The 18,964-nt window shown below is 39.6% G+C and overlaps 1 protein-coding gene across 1 annotated transcript in view; it reads left to right on the top strand.

Moving 5' to 3' along the window:
- Window positions 1-18,964, top strand: part of KCNH1 (potassium voltage-gated channel subfamily H member 1) — a 179,978-nt gene that overhangs the window by 74,727 nt on the left and 86,287 nt on the right. Inside the window, exons 8-9 of the mRNA XM_042894006.1 lie at window positions 9,760-9,959; window positions 13,175-13,427. Coding sequence (XP_042749940.1) covers window positions 9,760-9,959; window positions 13,175-13,427 — 453 coding nt within the window. The remainder of the gene's footprint in view (window positions 1-9,759; window positions 9,960-13,174; window positions 13,428-18,964) is intronic.

Here is an 18,964-nt window from a genome sequence, read left to right as displayed (position 1 = left end):
GCATCAGATCTGGATGCAATACTCCAGATGGGGCTTCACAAGAGCAGAGTAGAGGGGGACTATCGCTTCCCTGTCCCTGCTGGTCATCCCTCTTTTGATGAAGCACAGGATACCATTTGCCTTCCAGGCTGCAAGCGCACATTGCTGTCTCCATGTTAATTTTTTCATCTATCAAGACCCCCAGCTCCTTCTCCGCAGGGCTGCTCTCAAGGACCACTCCTTGCAGTCTTGTATGGATGCCTGGGATTCCTCTGGTCCAGGTGAAAAACTCTTTACTTTGCCATGTTGAACGTCATCAGGTTTACCTGGTCCCACCTTTCCAGCCTGTTGAGGTCCCTCTGAATGGCATCCCTTCCTTCTACCATGTCAACCGCACCACTCAGCTTGATGTTGTCAGCAAACTTGCTGAGTGTGCACTCGATTCCATCATCTATGTCGGTGATAAAGATGTTAAAGAGCACTGGTTCCAAGACAGACCCCTGGGGATGCCATAGAGCCATTGATAACCACCCTCTGTCTGCGGCCTTTCAACCAGTTTCTTATCCATCGAGTGATCCACCCATCAAATCCACATCCCTCTAATTTGGAGATAAGGATGTGATGGGGGACCATGTGAAAGGCCTTGCTCAAGTGCAGGTAAATGACATCAGTTGCCTTTCCCTTGTCCACCAATGCCGTCACTCATTCATAGAAGGCCACCAAAGTGGTCAAGCATGACCTTCCTCTGGTGAAGCCATGCTGGCTGTCTCAGATCGCATGCTCATTCCTCATGTGATCAAGCATGTCATCCAGGAGGATCTGTTCCATGATCTTCCCAGGCACAGAGGTGGGACTCACCGGCCTGTAGTTCCTTGTCCTCCTCCTTGCTCCCTTTCTTGTAAATGGGAGTGATGTGACCCTTTCTCCAGTCATCCGGGACCTCACCTGACAGCTATGACTCTTCAAATATGATGGAAAGCAGCTTGGCAACCACCTCAGCCAGCTCCTTCAGAACTCTGGGATGCACACCATCCGGCCCCATAGACTTGTACACTTTCAGTCTCATGTGGCGATCTCGGAACTGCTCCGTCCTCACAGCGGGGGGGGATTTATCACCCTGGTTCCCACCTGCATGTTTAGGGATGCAGGGCTGAAGGACATGAGAAGTACTGGAATCCTGACCACCATTGAAGACTGAGGCAAAGAACACATTCAGTACCTCAGCCTTCTCTTTGTCCATTGAAGCAAGTTCTCCTTTTAAATTTACCAGAGGAGGTACACTCGCTTTGACCTGTCTCTTCTGGCCAATGTACCTGTAGAAAGTCTTCCTATTGTTTTTCGCGTCCCTTGCCAATTTCAGTTCCGCCTGTGTGGCTTTTCTGATCCCACGTCTGCAAGTCCGGACGGTATCCTTGTATTCTTCCCAGGTGATATGCCCTTGTTTCCAGAGCTTGTATGCTCCTTTCTTCTCCCTCAGCACTCCCAGCAGGTCCTTACCAAGCCATGCTGCCTTCCTACCTCCTCTGCCCGCTTTCTTATTCAGAGGGACAGAGAGTTCTTGTGCTCTCAGGAAGGCATCCTTAAAGAGTAGCCTGCTCTCCTCAACATCTTTGTTTTTAAAGACAGCATCCCAGGTGATCTTGGCCAACAGTCCATTGAACAGTTAAAGTTCCTCAGTGCCACATCTCCGTGATCTTGAACACCTCCAGGGACGGTGACTCCACCACCTCCCTGGGCAGCCTGTGCCACTGCCTTGCTGCTCTTTCTGAGAAGAAATTTTTTGTAATATCCAATCTGAACCTTCCCTGGTGTGACTGGAGGCTATTCAGTATCTCTCATCTTCTTATGTTGGATTTCCTTTATAGCACAACAGTGGCATAGAACTGGATTCTTTGTCCTTGATTCTGCAACCAGGAGCACATGCAGACTCAGACTAGTTCCAGCTTGCAGTTCATCTAGTTACTTCAGTAATCCACTTTTTTACAGGCGTATTGGCTGCAGTGGAGTCTGAGGCTGGTAGATTCCTCTCTGGATGACTGTTAGCACCTTTTGTTCTACATGCAACACTGAACTGTAGCTGTTGAAACAAATGACCAATCAGGAGAATCAGGATTCTTGTAATTTCACTTATTTGGATGCTTCTCAATTTGACAAAATCCAGGCTTTGCAGCATTAATTCATGGGACTGTGTCCATTTGGTCAAGTGCTGCTGTACACAGCTACAAGTTTGGGCCTTGGCCTTGGAGGTAATATCCACCCTTCTTTTGTACAGATTGCTGAGGGCTTTTTGTCTTCATAAGTGGGATCCAGAATCCAAAATGGAGCCTTTCACAGAGTGCAAACTAGAGTTGGCCCTTCTTTGTGAGATGTGAGGAGCTGTTGGAGAGATCTCATGGCTGATGCTGAAGATTGTTTTCTTGGCTTCTATTCACTTTTGGCTCTTATCGCTGCTCTGATTGGTTTGGGTCTGTGTTTTCCCAGCTGAAGGCAAAAGCAAAACTATTTACAGATTCGTGCTGCCCGCAATGCTTGGGCTTGTGAAATTCTTCTGAGCTGAAACACCTGTGATTGCAGCTACCAGCTGTGAGGTACTGCCAGATCAAATAAAAATCAAGAAACTTCACTTCTGAAGCATCCTTAGGGATGTTGGAGTTCTTCAGTGACTTGGTGTTTTACCAACACTTCTTTTCTTCCATGTTAAGCCCTAAACTGGCAAAAATTGGTCTCAAGTCTCTGAGGTAAGAAGTTGTATGCCTGCCTGTGGGTCTCTGGTGCTACAGTAGTAATCTGCTTGTATTTCATATTGTTAGAAAGGTGGGTGAAGAATGAAACAGTGGGACTTGTTCATGGTGCTTGCTCCACAGCTGCTCGTATCTCTTCCCTTCATGCCCTTGCACACTGTGGATAGCCTATTTTAAGGTGCATAGATATCTCTACTTCTTTAGTCTTGCTAGTTGCTGATAGAGCAGCTGGTTCCTTGTTTGTATCTCTGATTCTCATTCTGTTGCAGTTGTTTTGGTTTTTTTTTTTTTTTGCTTATTTGTTTTTGCGAAAAAACTGTATCCCTAATGCTCTACTGTTTAGCCATTTCTAGTGGCCTGTCTTACTGGAGGGGGGAAATGTTTCCACTATTGTTGGAGCCCAGTATTCTGTGTTCCATCTGTTATGAGCAGTGTGATTTCAGCAAATGTGACAATGAGCATGAGAAGATTTGCAGTAGAATTTTGTTAAGAGTGTAATATAATTTGCCTGTGGCCACTCATCCTTTCATCCTTTCATGATAGAAGTCAAGTGGTTCTGTGACTTATCTTGATGCTTATATCCTATGAGGCCTTTTCAGACTTGCTGCTTTGTTTTTTATTGTTGAGTTTCTTTTTGGGCTTACTGAGTTGATAGCAGCGTGCTCATTCTTTCATCTTTGCCATCACTGCTGCCTTGCTTTTGCTTGTGTAATTCCTAAGCTGAGGTTCAATTTGAAAGCTGGTGTATTGAAGGAGGAGAGATGTGGAGCGGGGCTTCATTTCTGTCTAGAAGAGTAGAGAACCGTGGGAAGTGCAAGTACTAACAGCTTTTGAACAGCATGGGGGAGAGTTCTACTGGGGATTTACTTTCACTTCAAATAATATCTCTTTCTCAGGTTGTGAAATTCAGGAATTGAAGTGCGTGCTAAGATAGTAACAATTGTAATTTGTTCTATACCTTGTCGAAAATGCTGCATATTGAGGAAGTTCATAAACTGCATGATCTTAACTGACCTCTTAGATAACTGTTTTTTACTTTTTTTTTCCCACTGGCTGAATGAAATGGAATATCTGTTCATTTATTTAACAAAAGAAGTAGATAAAAGATTACAAATAAGAATAATGGTTTTAATATGCATAGCTTCCTAAGAAGAAACAAGTTAACCAGCTCTGCATCTTTCTTGATAGAAAATGATGCAACCTACTTAAACTCCCAAACACTCTAGAAGTTTATATAGCTACTAGGTAAGTAAATTGTATTTTAGCTGCTTCGACTGGAAGTTGCAAGGCTACAAGTAATAATTTGATTAAGTTACTACAGTAAATGACGCCTTTAGAAGATACCTGTTCAGTTTGGTATTTGCTTGCTGACTGTAATTAACAGTTCAGTGTTTTTGTTTTAACTGCATACTCACTACTCTTAAGTAGTGATAATTACCATTAATCAAGACCCCTAATCTCAAGCAATTATAAGCTCTTACATTGTTCTAGTTGCACATTTTAAAACAATGTGTTTTTCTCATATAATTATGTTATAATCCTTAATGTTGTTAATTTCTGCTTTTCTTTTTATCTGATCAATGTTAATTTTGTGTGACCTCACAATGTGTTATCTGAAAAATGCCTTTGAGGCATGCATTTTGTTGTGGTTAATTTACTGTTATGTTTCATCTTCAGTGAGAAGTGATCAAGCACAAGTTTCCAAAGCTGCACTTTCTCTCAGCTCATGTATGAACTCGTACACTAGGAACCTACTAGTGAAAGAAAGTATAATTAATTATACATTTAACTCATCTGTATCAAAAAGCTGCTTGCTTTGTGAATTGTATTTAGGTTATCACAGGGTACTCCTTAAGAATGTTTACTTTTAGTTTAACTTAAAAAAAAAAAAAATTAAATGGAGGCAGACTTTCTGGATCAGCTTTCTAGAAGGTGCAGATGAAGGTAGTTAGTTTTAGAAAGAGCTGTGCACGTTAGAGCAGGATGTAAGAGGAAGTTCACTGGGTGGTGCTGGTTCTCACTTGTTGCTGTATAGTTCTTGCAAACATATTTTGTATGCAGGGTCTTTGGATGAGTGCATTTTGAACAAGTCATCAGTCTGATGATTCATCTCAGGAACCGCATGCGGCACTTCTCTAATTGGGGTAATTTCAAGCCTCTCATTCTAACAGATAGAAACTCTTCCTCTTATAATTCTAAAATCAGATCCCAGATCTTTTATCTGTGCTGAGACCTACAGTGACTTGTATTTATTTCTCTATTCTTATTTGTTACATCATAAAAAGTAGCACGTTATTTGGTGGCCTTTCCAACCTGTGTCTGACCTTCATGATTCACTTATGTGAGTAATTGGCTATTGAAATTACTATTCTTTTATCTTTGACGTTATTTAAACACTAGTTTAAATGGGGTGAGACAGACTGCATTGTAAATGGGTAGCCACGTTGCTGGGGACAATGTTTTTCTTTCTCTTGTCAGAGAAGTATATTTATGCCTTGACAGAAAACCTCTTTCCTTTCTGAGAGATCTTGACATTCGTGGAGGTGTTTGCACTCTGCTTGATGTGGTGCAGCTTTGTAGGCAGAGTTAGAACAGGCTGTTGCTTGTTCTGCACAAGAGGTGCTCTCCTTGCTCAGTGTTTAGGTATGGTCATTACAGACTTGTTCCTAGACACTGTTCCTCAAAACCTGCCACAGAGCCTCCTTCCAGCTGATGTATTCAAGAAAGATCTTGAGGCCACACTTGTGACCTCACCACATGGGATGTGCCTGTGGCCTCATTGAATCAAATCCATGCCTCTCAAGGACATTCCCTTCTCCTTCCCATGTTCTTTCTCTTTCTTCCTTTTGTCCCTTGTGCCTGAGATGATTAAGGAATTGATAGTTTTTACAGAGTTTGCAAGGCAGCACTACGAACTCTGGCCAATGGCTCCAGGGACCTTTGGATGTTGGACATGAAACTGTATGACTTGCACTGTCAGTGTTACAGGGCGGTGGGCTCATGTCACAGGATTCAGTCTGTTGTGAGAACAAAGATCTTAAGATTCTGCTCAGTCCTAAATTCCCCAACTTTCTTCTTCTGGTAGTGTTTGATTCTCAGGTCTTTCTGAGGCAGCAGTGAACTGCAATAGATTTATTTCATTATTCCTTTGAAAAAAGGAAAAGGGACATAGCTAACTATTCCTATGCAGAAGAGGTCAATGTTTAATATGCTAATGTACCTATCCAATTTTAGGCTGCAAAAATCCTTGACTTTAATGTGTCTTTAATAGTTATAAAGTGGTTAGCTAATGATAAATTATGGATTGTGAGTTTGGAGATTTTTTTTTTTTTTTAATAAAAAATTAATGTAGGCAGGAATAATTTTTCTTGCTAATATAATTTGTCATACTGGAGCCTAGTAGCTGCAATTTGCAGTGGAAATTGCTCTAGGATTGCTCACCTCATAATAATTGAAATGAAGAATCAAATTTCTTTTCTTTAGCCTTAATGTAAATGGACAATAATGGGATAGATGGGGACCATTTTACCTTTGTTGGTACAGAACTATACATCCCAAGATACTGAATCTGTAGGTCTCGCCATTTGCCAGAGCATGAAAGACACTTTTATGCCCACAAATATTGTTGCCCCAAAATCCACAGGTAAGAATTTGCTTGTGACCCTGTGCCTTATTTGTCCTCACTTTTCAGCATTGTATTGGCTGCTGGAGGAATGATGTTTGTGGGTGACCCGCCCTGCTGCAATGTTCAGGCAGTGGGACTGCAGAGTTTTTGGGTGTTTTTTTGTGGGGATCCTATCTGTATCACTATATTGATCTCTCTACTTTTTTAAAAATTGAGTTTGCACATTTTTGTATTTATGTGTCAAAGGAAATTGGCATCTTATTATTGTTTGATGAAAGAAAGCACTTGAAATGCAGTAAGTGATAAGCCCTGCTTACCATCTGTTTGGTGAGGCTTCATTTGAGATTCAAAGGAAAGATCTCATGTGGGATTCAGTGAACGCTTTAAACGGTCTCCCTTGCTCTTCTGCAGAAACAGCTCAGCAGTCTGCCAAAAGAGTGAGGTGTTAGAAGAAAGGTAATCTAACTGAAGTGCAGGACCAGGCATTAAGATTTTCTAATTTTCTAAAATTTTCTGAGATTTTCTAAGATTTTCTGCAACTCTTTTGAATTCAGTTTTCAGGACATATGTGGATGCAAAAGGGATCCCACTGTGGAAACCTAGAGACCTAAAGCAATGTGGTGCAACCTTATGTGTTTTTTTTTTTTTTTTTTTGGAGGCTTGAATCTCTTTTGATGGGCTTATGTAGGGAAGCTTAGATTTGAGTTTCTAAGTGTACTTATTTTTGAGGTTTGGTTTAAGTAGCCTTCTGTATGGAAAGATTCCATACGGAATCCAATTCCATGCCTTGATATAGGCCTAGCATCTTCTCAAAGTGCATTCTTTAGAACGATTGCATACCGGTTCTCTTGGACAAGGTTTAATATTGCAGTGCTAACCAACTGAATTGGGCTGGCATAGAACTGCCTTTTTAATCTTTCCAGGCTGTTCAGATCATTTTAGGTCAAACGTAATCAAATCTATAAATTCATAGCTATTGACTTAGAGAATATCAATTATTTCCTAAAGTAGCATCAGTAGTAGTTTGAGTGACCAACTGTGTTCGAGTTGAATAGCAGTTTGAGTTTCAAATATGGATGGATATTGCCCATTCAGCAGCATGGTGGTTAGATGTTGGCTTCCTATTTTAGGTAATGCTCTATGTTTTCTTAGCTTGGTTATACTGCACTTGTTACCCTAACATATAGCGTCATGTAAGGCATTTGTTATCTTCAGTACAAAAACTACACACATAGAAGTGAGGTTTGGTGCCTTGTAACAAAGCTTTACTTTGAACAGGAGTTCAAAGTACTAAAAGCACTAAGACCAAGATTTCTTGGTATTAATCCTTTAGGAAATAAGTAAAATCATAGAAAAAAATGAGTGTTGTATCAAGTACCATCCTTAAAGTATTAGTGCAATCATTGAAATCTTTGGATATTTAAATACTTAAATAAGAGCCAGATATCCTGAATACAATTTTATGTATTTGTTTCAAGCAGTGTAAGTTATGTGGCACCTGCCCAGCAGGTCGGACAGATGAAGGTAGACTGATGCAATTGGTCCTGAAAGAGTAGTGCTGGAATTGTCTGACGTAAAGCTGAGCTGCCTCCCTTATTCTGCTTTTAACAGTTGATTTTATTGGTGTCATTTCTGATAGCAAAAATCCTTTATCTGTGTCTATGAAAACAGCTATGATAGGCTAAAGCTTGGAATTCCCATGCAGTTGTTAACCTGTCTGGCATTCCTGAAGCAATGTGGAGCCTCATTCATATTTGATTCAGAGTTTGCTCAGTGGATACAGTTAATGCTTTCTTGTGCTTCCTGATCAATCTAATAGATTGAGAGTGTAACGAGGTAGGTAGATGGGCTGTCTAAGCCAGGTCAGTGCCCCCAGGCCTAAGCTCCTGCTCATCTGTACGGGGGATAGTTGGAAAAGAGGAGAGCTGGTCTCTGCAAGAACATGTGGAAATCGAAGAAATCATGCAATGTCAGGAAAGAATTCTGTGGAGGAACAGCTGTTTAAAAGCCTTGAGCTAGTCTAAATTTAAATTGCATCTCTCAGTTATCAGGGAAGAGACTGTCCTGTAAGCTTCTCTTACACATTATTAAAGGTTTTTTTGTTTGCCATAAAATCCTAAAGCATCTTAGTTGGCTTAAGGATATCTGAATACCGTGCTGACCTGAATAAATAGCTGTGCTCTCAAAGGAATGAATATATGTGTTTGTATAAAAAGGGCGTGGGAGGAAGTAACAGCAAAAATTGGGATTTAGATAAAGCAAAAAGATTTCTTTTAGAAATATGACTTTTCTGTTATTTACTTTTTTTTTTTTTTTTGGAGTGGAACATTTTGATACTGACAATTTAGTGCCTGCTTGACGGGACAGGAAACGATAAAGGGGAGAAAGTACTCAGCAAGCCAGAGCGCTTACCGGTGGTTATTTGCTATCTAACTGCTCCTCTCCTTCTGCACTCAGCCTCTCACCAACTGGTCACCACCAGATTCCTGACGTAGGAAAGCTCTCTGCGAGGCCTCCTGTCCTTCTCTTTTATCCAGTGCTGGCTTTGCTTAAAGAGCCTCTATAAGCCATGACCACCAAGATTGCCACCAACCCGCTGTCCTGTCTTGGGCTTTAGAAGGCAGATTTACTCAAATCCCGTGTAATTTCATTTGCTTGGAATACTACTGGATCTATTGCTTTTTTGTTCTATCACATGCTTTTTATTAACGACTTGCTGATCCACCAGCTGGCTTTGTAACTGTGCCTGATGCAATCAGAAGAGGAATGTGGCCAGCTACAGTTGAGGGCATTAGCTCTTGCCTCAGGCCTTGCTGTTCTGCCTGAAGAATATAAAACATAATGCAAGTTTTTATGTATTATTAAAGTTACATCTATAAATCACTGACCCATGGTAGCTGTTTATTACATATTCCATCTTCTGCTTTGATACATTGTTGTTGTCACACTGAGGTGGGTAATGATGACTCGGCTTACTACTGTGGTAATGCACTTAGAGCTTGGAAATCCGTCACTGATGGCATTTCAACACAGGCACTATAAACCAGAGATGAAATTTTAAAGTATTTGCTGTCGAGCTATTTGTCTTAAATTTTTTGTATCTTCTATTGCAGTTCCATAAGGGTTTTGATGCTGCTGAATTGTTTGATAGACAATAGTTGTGGTTTGGGAGATCTGTGCTGCAGGACTCGCCATCACTGAAGAAATGGTGGTGGTCCTTGTTTTGCAGTGCTAAGCCTGACCTATGAAATGCTTGTGCTCATCAGGTCTTCCTAACAAAACACCAGGATAGCATGCATTTTGATGGACTTGGCTTTTCTTTTCTTACAGTACAGTGGAACACAGGTCAAAAACCACAACATTTTATTATACTTACTGTTTTTTTTTTCTTTTTTTTTTCTTCTCTTTTTACAGCCCTTCTGTATGCAACCATTTTTGGTAATGTGACAACCATATTTCAGCAAATGTATGCTAATACGAACAGATATCATGAAATGCTGAACAGTGTCCGAGACTTTCTAAAGCTCTATCAGGTCCCTAAAGGACTGAGTGAACGTGTGATGGATTACATTGTTTCCACCTGGTCAATGTCCAGAGGAATAGATACTGAAAAGGTGAGTAAATTAAACTGCAGGGAAACAATTCACATCCTGAAAGTATTGCATTGGAATAAACAGGAGGTACTTCCATAGTAAAGACAACGTTCTTTAAATAGTATCAAGTAGCAGTTGCCTTTTATTTTAAGCTCTTAAATGCAGCATTTCAGCTATTCTGTCATACTGGCTTACGTTAGTGGTAGAAGTCTGTGTGTATTGCTGGCTATGGAGCATAAAGTATTAGAAAAAAACAATGAAAGAGCTTGCATTTCAGTAAGTAAAGAAAATAACTTTAAAATTCCAATACAACGTCAGAATGTCTTCAAATGAGATTTTTATGCATTTTTTTCTGTTGAGGTGTTTGCAGGTATGTGAGCCTGCAAAGTGTAATTTGTTTTGCCTTGGCAGAATTTAAATATAATACTGGAGATACAGTGATGACAACCAGATTTCATTAATAATAATAATGTGTTGTTTAAGAGCTGCTTTGCATGAGGTGAACACTATCATGCTCATTAATTGAATTTACAAGTGAAAATTCCATTGTGTGTTTTAGCATGACAAATGGCCCTTCTCTTGTGCAAACTACTTTCTGCTCTCATATTAGTTGCAAACTTTTATGGAGATTGATGCTGTTTTACTTCTGCTTTGTGGTTTGTGGGATGGTTCATTCAGGAAATCATACGAGAGTTCCAGTCACCAGCCTTCTGGTTGGCTGCTTAGTCTTGCATTGAGGACTGTAGATGCTGGAATTAGAGCAAACAAACTTGTTTCTATCTTGGTGTTAAATTAATGTCATGGACAGATGTGGCCTCCACTCTGCTGTCTGGAGGCCGGTGGTTACAGAGGTTTGTTTGCTTTCCTCAGTGGTCTTCAGCATATCTACTATGTAGATCTCAGACTATGATTCTGGGAGAACTCCCCACAGTAATTAGCTTTAAGAAGGAAAGGATGTTTTAGTACTGAGGCAGACATATTTAGGGAAGATAGATAGCATAAAGAATGCTGGTGCTTTCTTTCACCCCCTAATACAAACTCCAGTCATTGTTTTAATGTAGCAGCGAGAAAAAATTGCTATGTGATTTTTAGCTTATCTTCAAAGTCCATTTTCCTCTGATAAAAAGGGAAACGCTTTAAGAAAGCCTTAGGAGACAGCTGGATAACCAAACCTAGCACAACTCACTGTAGCCTTTGACATTTATCTTAATAAACAGAAAAAAAACTCTGCAATGATCAGAGCATCAAAGAGCGTAATATGGTGTTGATCTCAATAACTGGTGTGCTCATAGCTGAGCTGCCACTGATGATGACATGTAAAACCAAGAAATCAACTTTCATCTGCATTGCAAAGCTAACACGATCTAAGACTGAATAATGGCTCACCAATCCATAAAATCTAGCTTCGTTGATTTTGATGCCTCTGTATGACTTCTATCGTGTCATGCAATGAATAAAACATGTTTTGCTCCTGAAATGGAAAAGTGATAGTTGTGCTGCTGTTTAATGCAGCACAGTTTTCTACATATGAAGCAGATAGTTAAAGATAATTTTAAAACAGAACTAACCTTCTCACTGTTTTGTAGGCCACATATTTGTCAATTCAGTGTTAATTACAGGCATGCTAGGGAGTGAATAATCAGCTAAAAACCAAAGTCTAGAAGTCTAGAAAAATGCTATTATAACAAAATTTAACAAAGCTGCTGAGATCTAAAATTAAGCTGTGATGATCTATTTTATACCTCCCATATAAATGAAAATCTTCCGCTGTTCATCTGTAGCTTTCAAATATGTTTAATCCCTATTTATTTTTATGAAGTACGGAGACATCTTAAATGGAGAATGGAAAATTAGCTAACTTCCTTTTAATGGGAAACCAAGAGGTTTTTGGATAAGAGCCTCGCTTTAAATATTCTCTTGTATATTCAGGTTTTCTCGTTGCTATTTCTATTACAGCAACCTTTTGTGTATGTGATGTTCAAATAACAGTGGAGTGTATGTGTGTGCCAAATTTCAGCAAGCATCTGAAAATACAGAATGTTTTTATGGTCAGAGGAAATGAGATAATTGCAGAGGCAGCTATGGCTGTTGCCTCTGTTCCATGTTAGATGCTGATCTTTCTGCCCAAACTCATTCTGGTGGGTCTGGAAGTCTGAGAACTGACAGGTTTGGGGGCTGCTTACAGTGGGACAGGTGAGAAAAGTCATCCATGAGTGTCCTATAACTAAGCATTATGGAAATGTATCTCTTTCCGAAGTGATACCTGTAATAGAAAGTCTGCTTGGAGGAGGGCCAAAGGTAATTTTAGCAACAGTAGAGCCATTTGCCCTTGGAGTATCCTGGTGCCATTTCCTCGCAGAGAGTTCAGAGCTTAGCTCTTTGCTAGGAGTTTTTGCATAGAGCCACAAGGAGGGGGGAAAGCATATAGCCATCATGTTTTCTGTGTTACGTCTATGCTTTCCGGGAGGGTTTCATGTAGAAGAAGGTGTAGGATTAACACTGAAGCTCACCCAGAGTGCTCCTTAATTGGAGGAGATAGGTATTAACAAGAAGAAAGGCAGACTCATATACTCAGAATGTTTTTCTCAAAGAATATGCTTGAAATATATCCTCACGATCTTTATCTTTTGAGGATTTTGTCATCCTCATTCATGTTATGTGTTTCCAGAGATTCACCAGGAACTCTTAATCTGTACATGGAGTAGTAATTCTGCATTCTTTCCACTCAGCTGCCTGTAGTACATTAAAAAGGTTCAGAAATAGTCCTGACTGATACTGCAGTGCTAGACATCGATTTATGTACTCTGGAGGACACATCATTAATAGCCATGAGGAATGTTGCATTTGGAAGATCAAATAGCCCAACACATACTGTCAAAATCCCTTCTATTCTAACAAAAAATCTGTTACTGCTACTGAGGGGGTGACTTTTAAATACTTTCAAGTCTCAATATTGAGGTAATGAAACTTCTAATAAAATTTAGGTAATTTGATATCCAGCAGAGCATGTTGCTAAGATGAAAATGTTTTCCTTCAGGTATTATAAAGTAGAGTGAGTACTGTGGCTTATGTCTACATATAATATAGAAGTAAGCGTACGAACTGAGGTTAGAAATCTTAGGAGGGGGAGGAAGGCAATTATTTAAGCCCGTGTTTTAAGGGATAAAAGAGGAATGGATAGTCGTGTGTCGTGTTCAAGCCATGCAGAGGAACTGATTCCCTGATTTCCTTTTCAGGTTTTGCAGATATGCCCTAAGGATATGAGAGCAGACATTTGTGTTCATCTGAACCGCAAAGTTTTCAAAGAGCACCCAGCCTTTAGGCTGGCAAGCGATGGGTGCCTTCGAGCACTTGCAATGGAATTTCAGACAGTGCACTGTGCCCCGGGAGACCTGATCTACCATGCTGGTGAGAGCGTCGACAGCCTTTGCTTTGTGGTTTCGGGGTCTTTGGAAGTAATCCAGGATGACGAGGTTGTTGCTATATTGGGTGAGTTTCACAGCTGATACCACACATTGTGTGCAAGTATAAACGCACAGAGTGTTTTTATAGCCTCTTGTACTCAAGCACTTAAGTCATTCTTTACTAGAACTCCCGTTGAGTTACCTTTATCACAGCCTAGTGGTGTATTTTAAAGAAATAGGCAGCCGTGTGGCGTTAGATGCTTACTGTCTGGAAAAATTAAAAGAGAAGGGAAAAAAAGTACATAATATCATGCAGAAGCATTGCATGAAGTCATTGGCTTGTCCTCCTGTTCCACATAGGTGAATAGAAAAGGTAATTATCTTGTGTGCAGATTGCTTCAACTCTTCTTTCTTCTTATCAGTGGAAACATTGAGAGGTTGCTCTTGCTGTTCTTCCTGTCTTGCCATATTTCCTTTCGAAAGAAAATCTATTTAGGACTTCAGAAAACTTTTAGAGGCCTCCCTACCTGTCTTCTTTCCATCCTCCTGATAAAAACCTAGTTTTGCTGAACTATTTTTCTATTAGCTTTATTTTAGATTTTGTTGAAACAATATTTAGCTCAATAAGTCAAAGTAATGTAGGAATTTGTAGCAGTCATGTTAACTTGGAGTGACAGCTTTAGGTTGGAGGCACTAAAAAGTAGCTGATAGTGCCATGAACAACATTCTGAAGCAAAGCTAGGAGAAAGGAGTGTGATAATCCAATAGATGTAGATAAATGATGGGGTGGCTGGAGCATTGAAAAGGTGATACTTATCCTTTGATTCTGTCAGGCCCTTTTGTGATAAAGTTCTCATGGTGGCTTTATCCAGTACCTGTCACTCATAGCAGCCTGGTAAAGAACTTGATAAGCCTAATTATTCTGAACACATACACTCAACTCTAAGAGGAATGTCTACTGAAAAATAGGGGTGCTAATAATATTCAGAGTTCAGTTTTCCTCTCCTTTTAAAAAGAATTGCATACATAGCACAGCATGAATTTCATGTCCTGAAGAGTCAAGTTCGTAATATTTTGTGCTGTACAAGAAACTAAAAAAAGGTGAAAAATAGTGGGATAACTTTCTTTTTTTTCAGGAATCAGGCTGTGAAGCTATCTATTGAAAGTTTCTCCATCCTGATGAAAGTGGTTAACTGAAGTTTTTCCCTATTCTAAATCAGTAGGAACTGTGCTCCTTCAGCATTGTGTATTGCAACAACCCCATTACTGAAGATGCTGCAGGAGATAGATGTTAGGCAGGAAATCTTGGCCTTTGCAGTCTCAGTTTTCTTATCAGTAGAACAGCAATGATTTTTTTTAAATTTCATTTTCAGCTAAACTTGCCAAGCATTTGATAAAACAAGGTACTACAAGGAAAGAAAGTGAAGCCTACATTGCACAAGAAACATGATTATTGCTGAGCATTCAGACAGAGCAGCTTATTCCATAAGTTTTGTTTACCAATCACAACTAAGCACGGCTCAGAAGATCTGGCGCATAGCAGCGAACCATGTGAGGAGTTCTGTAGGGTAATTTCAGTTAACAGATATTACAGGGTGACTATAATCTCCTCATAGACATTCTTGAAAAAAAAAAAAGCACCACAACAGTGCATAAGTTATTTCAGGTGAATTATTTGCTCAGGTTTGGCTGTCACCGAATAAAGCAGGCTCTGCAATTTGCAATGTAGCCTGTATCTTCTGCACAATAGAAGAATAAATTGCATCTCTAAATTACTGTGTGTGACTGTGGTACGTTACGTAAACCAAAGGCAATCTACACTTGATCTGTACAGTATCCAATTCATATGAAAAATTTTCAAGTTCTGGGATCATTTAGCCTTGCAGACAGGCAAACAAAAGTGTATCATGTAGCCTTGGAGCACATTTTGTGCACTTGCATTGACTCATGTAACAAGTATATTCTCCATTCAGGCTTAAGTTCTTACACGAAAGAACTGACTTAGATTAACCTGGGTTAGTTGGAGTACTGATTTAGAAGAACTTGCACATGGGTCAGAAGTGGGAAAAAAATTTACTCTGTTTTGGATCACCTAATATTACATTTCCTGTTAATTTGACTTAGAGATGATTTGGCTCACAAAATGAGTAAATTAAAAAAAAAAAAGTCACTGCAGCATTTATAGTAAAGGTTTAAAGAAATTTGTATGAAGTTGGATTTGCTGGGATGAAAGACACGTTTTTGAATTGTATCCAAAATTTCTACTGAAATAAAGAACTTACTAATGTTAATGTACCACAGATTATTGGACTTGACGTGTTTAATCAAATGTATTCAAAGGTATTTAAAAAAATAAAAATAAAAAAAATCCCCTCTCCCTGCCCGCCTCCTCCCCCCCCAAGAAAAGAGAGAAATTCATCTTTAAGAAAGATGATTTATTTATGATTTGTGATTCATTCCAAAGCAAACAGTAAAGAAAGCAAGATGGCAAGACAAACCACCATACCACTGTGCCCTTTTACGTTAATGCTTTGATCAGGAGGGGAATTAGGTAGAAGTGGAGTTTGGCTAGCAGGAAGCAGCATGGATGAAATACAGTTCAGTTTTCTGTAGTTCCCTCTTCTTCCATTTATACCATTGTTATTGCTTAGAAAAAGGTCTGAGGTATGCTCAGCACTTCATGGAAAGTAGAGACAAATAGCATGATTCCTGCCCTGAAGAGAACTGAGTGAACTGTAGGTCATCCAGGACTTCCATTAAGAGGCTGTTTTCTACCTGACTTTGCTTTTAACTTTTTGAAGCATTACCCATTTGGACTGATGCTGCTTTATCCATCAGAGGCTGTTACCTCTTTGAACTGCCTTTGCTTAAAAACTCACCCATTTATCCAAATGTGGTTAAGGAAAATGGGTTATTTTGTCACTGCTGAAAAGCAATCAGGAATGTATATGCATTTCAGGTGGCAGCACTTATTTCTCTCCTTTGGATCATAACCTTCAGGCTGAGCCACTGGCCATCTGAGAACCTAACTTTGTCACAGGCCTTTAAAGCCTTTAAAAAGGAAAATTTACTCATCCTCAGGAGAGATTTGCTGGATTTTAATGTAATGAATATCTTAAAAAGATCTCCCCTGACATCTTACAATCCCAGACAAGGATCATAAGCTTTGGCTGCAGCTGTATTTAAGATAAACAGGGGAAAGGTAGTAGTAGGAGGAGCATGAAACTAAGCTGGTCTTGCTAGTTGTTACTTAATTTAAGGAGGTTGGAGGACCTGACTTGTCTTTTAATGCACTTTTTGTACTTTTTACATTATAAAATGTTTTCTTAGAATAGCATGAGAATACAGACTGTTTTTTAGAACTGCAGTAAGCAAGAAACTGCTAGAACTGCTGAGTAGACGTTATGCTGTTGCTGAGGCTGTAGTACTTCTGAGGCTTCAGTCTTTTGGTCTGTGGCCCTTCTTGTCTCTCCTCAGCATTGTTAGAGGAAGTACTAACTCTTGTGTTACATCTCTAATTGCAGGTGTGCAATGAAAATGTAATAAAAGTTGTAAAATGAAAAAAAACATGGCATTGTAGCTAGTACCAAAGTTAACACAGTGAAGGAGAGGATATAAACCTTTTTAGAAAAGAAATCATGTTGTGGTGTTGTACAAATATCTGATCAAGAATGCTAAGATAAAGATGCTTCTTAGTAGAAGGTAATCAGTTCTAATTTAGAGATTGTATTCGAAGGCTGAACTGAGAATCCCTCTTTTCTATTGAAAATGAATGAGGCAATGGATTCTTGGACTAAGGCTGAATCCAACCAGTCCAGTTTAAAACTGAAATCTTTGAAATTTCAGAAAGCCTTTCAGCAAAAGATTAAAACAAGGGATGGAACACCTCTTCTACAAGGACAGGCTGAGAGAGCTGGTGCTTTTCATCCTGGGGAAGAGAAGACTCCAAAGTGACCTGATAGCAGCCTTTCAGTATCTAAAGGGGAGCCACAGGAAAGGAGGAGACAGACTCTTTAGCAGGATCTGTTGTGATAGAACAACAGGAAATGGTTTCAAGCTTAAAGAGGGTAGATTTAGGTTAGATGTAAGGAAAAAGTCATTTACAGTGAGGGTGGTGAAACACTGGCATAGGCTGCCCAGAGAGCAGGTGGATGCCCCGTTCCTGGAGGCATTCAAGGCCAGGTTGGATTAGGCTCTGAGCATCCTGATTGAACCGTGGATGTCCCTGTTCGTTACAGGGGAGGTTGGACTAGATGGCCTTTAAAGGTCCCTTCCAACTCTAAGGATTCTATGGTTCTATGAAACTGAGAGAAGATGAGCCTTGAAATTAGGATGACAGACTTTTTCTATAAAGCATTGTCTTGTTCTTAAATTTTCAGACTGCTGCAATATTTGTTGGCTAATTGCTCCCAGAGGGCTGACTTGCAGGACAAACATTCACTGTGTGAATTGTTCAAAGTTGCCGAAGTGGTCTTGATGATCCCTACAAGAGGATCATCTGTGCGTATGGATGTCTTTCAGATTTGATTAGATTAGGAGACCTTAAGCCTTTGTTTAACAATTGAAATTAAAGCCTTGAAAACCACTGTGGTCCTCAAAGCTGACCAATGGATAAGAAAAATAACATTTGCTAGAAGGTTTAATTTGAAAAGAGAAATAAATTCTCCACCCCCAGAACACTTTATCCTAAGAGCAAAGCAGTTTATCCCAAACTTATATCCCAGCTGTTTTGCATTTATTATGTTTTTACTATCTGTATTTGAGCTAAGAACTTTCAAAAGAATACATTTTTCAGTAGACTTCTGGTTTAGCAAAAAAGCATTAATGATTTATATCCCATACTGTCCCACAGTAGTATTTAAAATGTGTGTTCTGTGGAGTCTGTTTAGAGACCAGCTATTAATATTTGTGGAAATGATATATGACGTCAAAAGCCTTTATGCATACGCTTGTTCTTTTACAAGAGACTAATAACAAAATTTCTCAGATTTTAGACATGTAGATAGGGCAAACTAGGAAGGATCCTAAATAAAAGCAGAGAATCTCAGTCACATGAGCTGGTTGGAGAACTGTGAATAGCTTTAGCGGTGTGCAGATCTATAGTCCAGTGACTAGCATGTTTCACCATTCAAGGGTCGTAAGATGACCTGAAAAAGAGCCTCATGATAGATTTATTTATCTAGCATCACAGTTCAATAAGAAAATGATTGTTCCCTTTGTGCATTGTCCTGTGATTTGGTTCCTGGCTGGCTTGTTCCAAGTATGCTTTTGTGCAGTTTCGCACATGAATGCCTACAGGTTTGCTTGGTAGTGCCACAGAATTAGTTGACCCATAACTGATGATGGCCTCAGAAATAACATGAAAACATTTGCCTGATACAGCTAAAATGTATTCAGCTTGTGAATGTTTATAATGGAATCAGACAAGTACTACGTATAATTTTTTCATATGTAAAACGGACCCAGCACCTGAATGGAGAATAAGAAAGCATGTTTTTCCATGTCACTGAATTCAGCTGAGATTAATCATGACTGAAGAGATTTTTGTGCTATTGAATCTTGTGGCTATTTTGGTTCTACCTGAACTGCACCAAACAGATTGAGGCAGCCATTTTTTGTGCT

Source organism: Lagopus leucura, unplaced genomic scaffold (assembly GCF_019238085.1).
Source record: "Lagopus leucura isolate 7727_CA_CO unplaced genomic scaffold, USGS_WTPT01 Super-Scaffold_73, whole genome shotgun sequence".
Lineage (NCBI taxonomy): Eukaryota > Metazoa > Chordata > Aves > Galliformes > Phasianidae > Lagopus > Lagopus leucura.
Note: the sequence above shows the minus strand (reverse complement) of the source record. Positions and strands in the feature narration are given on the sequence as shown.